This window comes from Thunnus albacares, chromosome 24 (assembly GCF_914725855.1).
Source record: "Thunnus albacares chromosome 24, fThuAlb1.1, whole genome shotgun sequence".
In the NCBI taxonomy this organism is placed as follows: Eukaryota; Metazoa; Chordata; class Actinopteri; order Scombriformes; family Scombridae; genus Thunnus; species Thunnus albacares.
The window spans coordinates 5,620,433-5,630,687 of NC_058129.1; the positions used below are offsets into that span (position 1 = coordinate 5,620,433).

At 38.6% G+C, this 10,255-nt stretch overlaps 1 protein-coding gene across 1 annotated transcript; it reads right to left on the reverse strand.

Annotated features, from left to right (window-relative positions):
- Positions 1-6,192, reverse strand: clic5a (chloride intracellular channel 5a). The gene is made up of 6 exons (XM_044344715.1): positions 5,904-6,192; positions 3,208-3,317; positions 2,292-2,417; positions 2,101-2,207; positions 1,820-2,001; positions 1-1,725 (listed from the first exon to the last, which is right to left on the reverse strand). Exons 1-6 carry the CDS (start codon positions 5,958-5,960, stop codon positions 1,561-1,563), a joined length of 747 nt encoding a protein of 248 aa, XP_044200650.1. The 5' UTR covers positions 5,961-6,192; the 3' UTR covers positions 1-1,560.
- Positions 6,193-10,255: the final 4,063 nt, after the last annotated feature.

Sequence of the window (10,255 nt, forward strand, 5' to 3'; positions counted from 1 at the left end):
TCTCTGAGAAAATAGATTTATTATTCAAATAAGCGACATATACACAATGCTTTCATGGTTCTAATCATCAGAAAGAATGTGTAGTTGAGCGACAGTCATTTGCAGACATATTAAGTTTATATTATTATCACACAGCTCTATGCGGCAGTAGAAATCCTTTGATGACATCAATAATTCATATTCATATTATATTCAAACATATAATTTACTGTACAGACGTAAAGAGCTGAAGGCGAAGGAGAGCTTGATTCCCACTAAGGCACCCATGATTAAAATGACTTCACTACCATCAATGTGTACTAAATCACAGCAGCAAGGGTAAACTTCATTTTAGTGCTTTTTTTTTGTTCATTACAAGCTGATTTATGTGATTAATTGTATAGTTTTAATCTGTGAGACTGTGACCTTTTCAGGAAAGAATTGACAGTTCTGTATATGAAAGTGAAGACTGAGTTGTAAACTGTGGTGTGAGACTAAAAAAGTAAGGAGACTGTATTTTAAAAGGGAAGGTAAATCTCCAGTATGCAGTTCAAGCAGATCATATCCCAAATTTAACGGGTCAAAACAAAATGTTTATTACCTCGATAAGAAAAAGGAGGGAGAAAGCACATCTCTCGTCTACAAAGCTGACAAGGCAAATTACTTTGGCTGAAACACATTCTTTCCAACAACACTGTCTATTAATCTGACCCTGCAATGTGATAATACAACCTACAAATCACACATAAATCCACAGAAGAAAAAGAGGGCATGTAAAATACGGTAATCAAACTCTGCTTTATGCATCCCATTATTTCTAGTATATCTGTAAAAGAAAATGATGATGGGAAACTATAAAGACTTAAGTAAAGTTCAGGGAGAAAACAGATTTTTATTCTTTCCCTTAACTTTTGACATCTTTAATTAACTGTTCACTAACGTTAAAAAGTGTTGGATCAGACTTTTTTCATTTCTAACATAACACTGTTTGGCTGCTTAGCTTGCATACTTGTTCATATCTTCAAACTGTACGATTTCATTTTTAGCGTTAAAAGAGAGGCTTTTAGGATGAAGACTAATCAATGTGTGTTGTTATGTTATGCTGTTTAATCTGTCCCTTACACTTTCGCTCTTGTGTTTTTGGTTTTGAAAAGACAAAAATATTGACAACTCCTACATCCAAACTCTTTAAATGCCAAGTATTGGGCTTGACAGACCCGCTGTGCTTACTTACGATTGGACAATCAATGTTAGAGGGCGGGGTTTAGAAAAAACAGTCAATTGCAAACTTTAGACTTTTTGTCTCAAAAAAAAAAAAAAATCACGTTATTTTTTGAGAAATGACAGCAGTATAATCATCATAAACAAACTATTTTCAACCTCTTCATAAAGTGTTATTACAGAGGCATCAGAGTAGAGATGGAACACTGCACCTTTAAAAAAAAAACGATTAATCAGCATGTTTGTATTTAAAATTACAAATCCTTTGTGTAGAGTGTATGTAATGTGTGTCAGAAGTATGATTTATTAGATTTTTCCAAAGGACAGAAAGGAACAATGGTGACTCTGTTTTGTGATGATTCATTTCCCAAGCCTCTTAGCTACATCCTGATAGGCTAGCTCGATTTCCACATCAGCTGCGCACGTATTGGTGAACTCGTCTCGGCTGTAGGCGTTGCCAAGATAACGCCACACACCTCTGAATTCAGATGGGATGTCATAGTTGCGATATTTCTTCGTTACCACCTGGTGGAAACAAGTTATTGTTGTAGGGCTGTCAAGGCCAAATTCATACAATTAGATCAACCAAACCAAAATGAACCAATTAACCAAAAGTTACCTTGACAACATGGAGTTTAGGCAGAAGGTTGCAGTCAGCCAGTGTCAGTTCATCCCCATCCAGGTATTTACGGTTGGATTCTCCATCACCGCTGTGGCGTCCTGCCTGAACCTCTTCAGGTAGAGGACTCATCAGATATTCATCCAGCTTAGCCAGAGCCTTGTTCAGACTTTGTTCTAATGCTGAAACACACACACAGGTCAAAGGTCATTAAAGTTGATAAACCAGTGCCTCTGTTTGGATTATAACGCTTACAGGATGCATTTATGAAGTGTGCTTACCATGATTTTTATCTGGCATTGTGTTTTTGACGTAAGCTGAGAACCTGGCAAATATGTTGTTTCCTGCTGTGTTGGATTCACGATTCTTTGCTGCAAGCTTTGCATACCTGAAGAACAGGATGTTAACGTTGCAGGCATTAGGATGTTATATTTCTTATATGTGCGTGTGTGGATTTGTGTGTGAGGCCTACTTCGGTGGAGCAAGAGTCGCCTCCAGGTACTCCTCGATTTTATTGACGTCAGTGAGGACCTCCCCCTGGAAGGTGAGGAAGGGCGGGTGCGTCCCCGGGGCCAAGTTGTGAAGGTCAGCCGGTTTCCTAATCAGAGTGGAATCATTTTACAACCTCTTCCATAAATCTGTGGTGTGAATTACTATTTCAATATCAGTGATACAGTTGTCATTAAACAAATGGTTCTTTTTTCTATATCACCAGCCATGGTGGCTGTTGCTGCTAATGCTAACCACCATGGGCCTCGTTTCTCAATAACAACTGCTCTTATAAATGGAGTGTTTTTAAATGTGATCCTCGGGGAGGTTTTTCATTACCTTCATGTGTTTCTCAAAGCGGCAATTGCAGCCAAAGCATCCCCACCTTAATTAAATGCACATATTAAAGCTGCTCTGAAGCTTTCTGTTAGCTGATTAATCAAACAGTAAGTTATGGGATTTTGTGTTGGGTCGAGAAATATGAAACACACGCGCAAAGAAAGACTTTTTTTTTTTTAAATTTCATAATGAAATAAGCATGGATTTACCACTATGCAAAGCTACAAACTGAGCCAGGGTATAAAATTACACAAAAAACCCACTATTCCTGAATTATCTCACTGACTTACTGCATATTTCTAAACATGTCTTTCATTAAGTCTGAAAATTCTGTCACTTTCACTTACATCATTTAACTCATTGCATTCATTGTCAATTATAGCAGCTTAAACAAGCACTTTTGTAAATATGTTTCATGTTTTTGTAGCCTCGTAAAGACTGAGTCGATTAAAAATGCATTAATAAACATGTGGCTTATACACTTAACTGTGTAAAACTAGAGCTATTCTTTATTCTCTACCTTCTAGTCTTTCAGTGTTATAATATTATTTCATTATTACCTCTTGAGGTCAACAGTGGTGACATTGAAGACCACGCCCTTCAGCCAGAGGATCATGAAGAGGCGCTGAGAGAACGGACAGTTTCCGATGCTCTCCCCATCACTCCCAGCCTACACACACACACACACACACACACACACACACACACACACACGCACACATATGAACATGATGAGACACTTATACTGCTACAGAAATGGAATTCAGAGCTAAGTTCAAAACTGAACTAGTGTATGTTTGTGATGCAGCAACACTTTCTGGAAGCCTTCATATGCTGACCTCTTCTCATACGAGCACACACACCCATACAAACTGTACTAAAACAGACATACACTGATTCGCACAGCACACACTCCTGACAAGCAACTGAACAAATACTCAATCAATCAATCAATTAAATCACGCACGTTATACAAGAAGAAGTAGTGGGTTTGAGGCATCTGGTGATATGTTTGTGTGTGTGTGAGTGTGTGCACACATTTATAATTGGCAACTGATCAAACACAGTAAGAGGTTGTTTGCGTGTGTGTGCGTGTGTGTTTGTGTGTGCAAAGCTGCAACATGACACTGTAATGAGACGCTGAGTCCAACATGAATAATCCACACTGCTTCCATTAGCCGCTTCACTGCCCGTTTGGACTTCTGGTTCCTTCATACTGTAGTAGCGTGCGTCAGATATAGAAATCATAGATCTTTCCTGTCATAAGCAAAACCAAAGAAACACACACACACACACACACAGACACGGCACCTGGAACCTATGTATGAGCTGCTTTTCTCCACTTTGTTTTAAGATTCTGACCCTGATTTTCTAAAATTCCTAAAGAAACGAGTGCATTTTTGTTGCATTTGTCACAGAAAACCCAGATTTTAAAAGTTTAAACAACCATACGTGTGAATTTGCATGGTTTGTTTTTTGTTTTTTGCATGAGCACATCTGCTACAACTCAGTTCTTTCAAATCAAGGCTGAAGACTTTTCTGTTAGCAGCTGCCTTTTATTAAATCAAGTAATTATTCGTTTCTTACACCACATTGTAACTGTTATTCTTGTATTTTATACCAGTCTTATTCTATTTTAGCTTATTTTAGCTCTTAAATGAATGTTTAATTGTATTTAAATGTCCTTTTATAGTGTGTTTCTTTTGCACTTTGTCTCGATGCTTTTAATGTTTTATGTGAAGCACTTTGAATTGCTGTGTTTCTGAAATGTGCTATATAAATTAATTCGCCTTGTAGCCGATTTATTAGAAATCACATAAATGGATAACCACAAGCTAACCACTCTGTAAACCATGCTGTTGTGTTTAAGAAATTTGAAGGTATCATTTCTACTTTTCCATGCAGCTATTACTGCTTTCATTTCAGCAAAATATAAAAGTCAATGAAGTCAAAAAAGCAGTAAGTGTTCCATTACTGTTATGTGTAGACGTTTTGGATCAGTTGCACTATAACTGCTTTACCATGCAACCACATTGTGTAGCATGCATTCAAAAATGGTCAGCAAAAATGTTAAGCTAAACGTTGCAAAAACACTGATATGGTCCTTAAGAAAGAGGAAACAAACACATACTTTGAGCATCATTAATCTCCACCATCACTGCAGCGTACGTGACAAAATAAGGTTGAACTAATGGTTAAGTTATTTAAAGCTCAACACTTTCTTGCACAGAGTTAGATGAGAGAAATGATATACCACATTCAAATGTACTCGTATGTACTCATATGTATTCATATGTACTCATATGTACTCTGTACGTGAAATATGAAGATACAGCCAGAAGCCAGTTAGCTTAGCTTAGCATAAAGACTGGAAACAGTGGGAAACAACTAGCCTGACTCTGTCCAAAGATAACAAAGTCCTGTCGTCAGTTGAGGTTGCCAGGAAATCAGCCATTTCTTGCGTCCTGCCAAGAAACAGTCTGGCACATAACTCTCTGTGAAACCACAATATTTTAACACTTTGGTTCTTGTGTGGGTGAAACAAATGAGATCATGTGTTAATTTGTGAGTTTTAGAAGTGCTGGTAGGCTAAGCTAACAGAGTAGCTTCAAATTTAGCATCCAGACTTGACAATGGTGTTGATTTTTTCATTTTACTCTCACAACTCTCCCACAATATCAAACTATTCCTTTAAAAGTCTCATTTCAAGAACTGAACAGATGTTTTTCATGATGAACATGTCTGAAACTTGCCTTATAAGTAAACACACATGTTAATGAGTGCACAATACTGTCACACTCCCATATTAAAAACAAATATCTACTGGCTATATTCATTAAAAGGCCTTACAATAAGAGAGCAAGATGTTAAAACTGTGCGCATTACTGCACACATATTGTATCATAACTTCAGACTAATTTAAAGCCGCTGTTCTCAACACTGAAAGGACCCCAGTAATAATTCAGTAGGAGAGAGAAAGAGAGAGATTGTCTATGCACGTGGGTGTCAGGTTCACACACGGAAAATCAGCACGCAACAACAACAACATGGCATGCACACGCTTAAAGGAGCCATCCCGCAACACACACACACCCTCAATAGAGTACAGATTCTATAGTGTGGATGAGTTTGCAGGGTGAAATAGTGAAGTTTGTAGAGAAATGTCACTTAGAAGTGAAAAAAAAACTGATCTAGTATCAGCTTGTGATGTTCACACACAGGCCTGTTCACACACGCTCACACAAAACGCCCCCACCTTGACAAACAACTCGATGTCAGGGTCCTTGTCTTCCTCAGCTGTAGTATCCGTCATGGTCAAGGAAAGCAAAAATGCTCTGCTTGTGTTTTTTTGTTTCCACAAGTGTGTAGATGTATGTGCGCGTGTATGTTTGTGTGTGTGACCCGTCTCAGTTTACGGCAGATTCTACTCCAGGTCCATTCGGTGAAGTCTGCTTAGTCCCATAGCAGCTCTGTCAGAGTGTCAGCTGAGGACGAAAGCCAGGGAGAGAGAGAGAAAGAGTGTGTGTGTGTATGTGTGTGCTTGTGTGTTAGGGGTTCAGTTTGTACCCATGCCCTCAGCAGCGGGGCGTGACAGTGTCGGTCAAAAATAACCCCTTTGGGTGGGGTGGGATGGGGGTGTCCGTGGAAAGGAGGAGGGAAAGGGCAGATCATGTCACACAAGGGTGCCCTGCCCCTCCCAGCTCTTATAGCTCTGATTGACAACACAACCGGGTGACTTTAAATCATCGAGAGTCATCATCTCTTCCTCAGACTCATCAACACTCATGGGTCCCTTTTTAGGAATTCTCTCTCTATGACTTAGCTCCTTCACCCAACTGACTCCCAACTGACTCTTCAGCTTCTCGTCAGAGTCAAATATGATGGAGTTTACTGGCAGCTTGGATAAACATACTGTAGTAAACTTTTAAAGTCCCCATAAAAGAGGGGAAAAGAGACATAAAGTTTTTGAACATAAAAAGAACCATAAATTGAAGTCAGGTAGTTTTATAGTCCTCTGCAGCTATGCATCTATGCTGTTATAGCATCCCTACTCTGGTTACCACAAATTTTGATATTTTCTAAAAAAAACTTTTACTGTAAAACACAAATTGTCCAGCATACTGTATGTAGTGTATATACTGTATCCTCAACTGGTTAAATGATAAATCTGATTGATCTGATCTGTCTTATTCCTCTGTATCATAAAGCTCCATTGTTGTCCAATAACTATTGAAAACAACCTGATTAATGCTGAAAATGTATTCAACTCTCTTCTTCTTCTATGAAACACATGGGTGCTAGAACTTCTACATAAATACATGAAACGAGCAAAAAAGTCTGCATACCGTGATTTATGCTAAAAATATTATTAATGCGCAGATGTTTCGTGCCAAGCCCTTCTTCAACGTGCTTATTGTCAGACATAAGCCCACACGCAGGTGGGTGTCATCTAGGCAAACGTGGAGGGAATAGAGACAGACTGCTTCTCCAGAGAGAAGCTTTTTGGATTTTTTTTTTTTTTTCATACTCTTACACCTAATGGTATAATGAGGATTTTTTCTTTGGCATGTTCCTTGTAAAGGTTTTTTGTGACATTTTTCTTTTAAAGATTCACTGGGAAACCTTGTGTTGTTGCTATGTTACTATTATGTGTTTTTGGGGGGCAGTTCCTGGTCCTGTTGATTGTTACACCAGGTGTATCTTGTTGACTGATTAGTCTAAAGCCTATATGTCTATATGCCACCTGCATGTGGTCTTATGTCTGACAATTAGCCCACTGAGGAATGAGGAGGTGCATTAAACAATATTTTTAGCATAAGTGATGGCGTGCAGACTCAGTTTGTTTCATGTACTCTATTTCATGAGTCTTCATGCTTATAATTTGTCTAGAAACTATTAAAAACACTTCAGTGATAGGCATTTTACATCTTCAGTAGGCACAGATGGGCTTGGGGCTGTGAGCTACGCAGGCTGGGGAACTCAGAGTACAGAGAGACAGACTAACACAGTGTCTTTTCATTTGGATATGTTAACAATAAAAAATATTTGCATATCACCAGATGTATCCTTTATCAACTTATATAGTGGAATGCAACTTAAGATTAATTTGGAAGCGTTAAAATTAATAATAATATACAGTATAGTGTCACAAATGACAATTTCAGTCATCTGCCTACTCTTTAGTAGAAAAGACTTTGACATATTTTGATAGATGGAAACATTTGCTGGGGGAAATTTTAGTGCTAATAATGAATAAAACGACAATTTTAGCTAGGTAGCAGTAAAATTAACTTCTTTTAGTCCCAGGCCTCCAGTTTTTCTGTAGTTATAGTGCTTATGTAAAACTATAAAGTAACTACTTGTTGATGTTTAATGATGGTACATCAACTAGATTTATCTTATTTCTCTCAGTATTGAAAAAGTGAGCTACTGCAATGCTATTGTAAATGGTGAATGGACTTCATATATAAAGCTCCTTTCTAGTCTTGCAACCACTCGAAGCGCTTTACAATACATGTCAACACTCACCCATTCAAACACTCATTCATACACCGATGGCAGAGGCTGCTACTTCAAGAAAACATTTGACAAACTCAGGGATTTCTTTTATGAGGTGTGTGGGCACTCTCCAATGACCTCAGTGTTATATTGATATAATTTATGTTGCTGCAGTTTCAAAGTGTCAGATTTATGATCCTTATATACTCCTGCGCAACTGGACTTTAGTGTGGAACGTGCAGATTATGTAATACATTGAGTTAATGTGTGTTTGTGTGTGGAGGTTTAATGTTATAGATAGATAGATGAATAGATGGATAGATTTTCCAGGAAGTCCACTAATCAACACACATGGTATAATGCAAACACACACTGACACACACACACACACACACTCACTGGGAAATCACATGTCCATGTGACAGGAACCATCCCCAACTATTCCAACACTGACTCAGAACATTCTTGTCAGTTCAACTTATATTTAGAATCAGAGTAACTCCTGCTAACACACACACACACACACACACACACACACACACACACGACTTGACATGTACACCTACAAATAGACGTGTGTGTGTGAACAGCACAGTGAGTGTATAGTGGGTGCAACAATAGGACATAAAATCCAACTCTGGATGGATCATACATTCCAAACACACACGCACACGCACACGCACACACACACACACTAGGAGATACTCACTGACCTTGCACACTTGTTCTTGATCAACTGATATGAAAGTGATTGTGAGTGAGTTTTATGAGGCCTGCAAGATAGTTCAAAGATGTAGAGTTTGTAATTTGAGCATGCAACTGTGTGTGTGTGTGTGTGTGTGTGTCTTTGTGTGTGTAATATATGTGCGTACACACAGAAACACCACAGAATGTAACTAAACTGAAATCAATCATCTTACATAGTTTAAAATCAACTAACATGGCATTTCTTCCCTACCTTAACGTAAAGTGTGACTTCCATTTCATCCTTTTCAGACTTTGGCTCCTCTTTCTCAGAGGCTGATGAAGATGATGATGATGAAGATGAGGATCTGCGTGATGAGTTCCTGCTGTTCTTCTCCTCCTCCTCCTCCTTCTCTGGCGACCTCCTCCCCATATTCAGCTCTTTGCTGCTCACCTCTACCTCTATCTTCTTTTCTTTCTCGTCCTCTTTCTCCTCCTTCCTACTCAAGTCCTCCATCTCCCCTTTCTCTTCATCTTCAGAATGTGAAGAAGACGAGGAGGATGAGGAAGAAGAGGAACTGCTTCGCCTCTCCTTGAAGTCGTCTGGGGTCTCGTAAACGTGCTCGTCAGAAGAATCCATCCTGGGTGAAGAGGTCAAATGGAGGTTGTCTCGAGACGGTGGAGCGAGTCAAGGTGTGAAACAGAGTGACTGTGATGCCAACAGCGCCAACCTTATCAAAGAGAAACCCAGGACTTTGGACAGGGCAGGCAGTAAGGCAATGCCAAGAAAAGACAGCGGTGATCTTTAAAGGAGAGTACAACTTACATAGTCTAGTGAGACAATACTGCAGCTCAAAAATGTCAATTACTCAATGGCTACAGGCACATAGCCATCTTTTAAAGGACTATCTTCAATATTTTTAACCAACTACCAAAAAACAGAACATGAAAGCAGGGACAATGCAATTCTACATTTAATGAAACAAAAGACTCATGAGCAAGGTTGTTGAATGAGAAATAATAAGCAATACAACATAAAGTTCTTGCATTTAGTTTGTTATTTTGAAGTGAACTTTTGAGGGTTTTTTTGTTTTTTTTTTACAAGTATTGCACTAAAAAGATAACATGTTCAAGACACTGCCTCTATTACCACACTGCCTCACCATAAGATAAAAACTGTGATGGATTATCTCATTATCATGGCTATCTCATGCAAGTTTCAGGTCTTTGTGTACAGAAAGTAATGATTGATTCTTTTGAAAACATGCTTTTGAAATTGGTATGCTTTGTGATGGGCTAATACATGCAAAACCACCGGTACAGTTTTCCTGCATTTTGAGGCTTCGTAAGATCACATGTTGAAGCACCATGTGCATTCTGTGTGCAATACGAAAGTGAAACTCAGGCCTTGATATCACTTAGTTG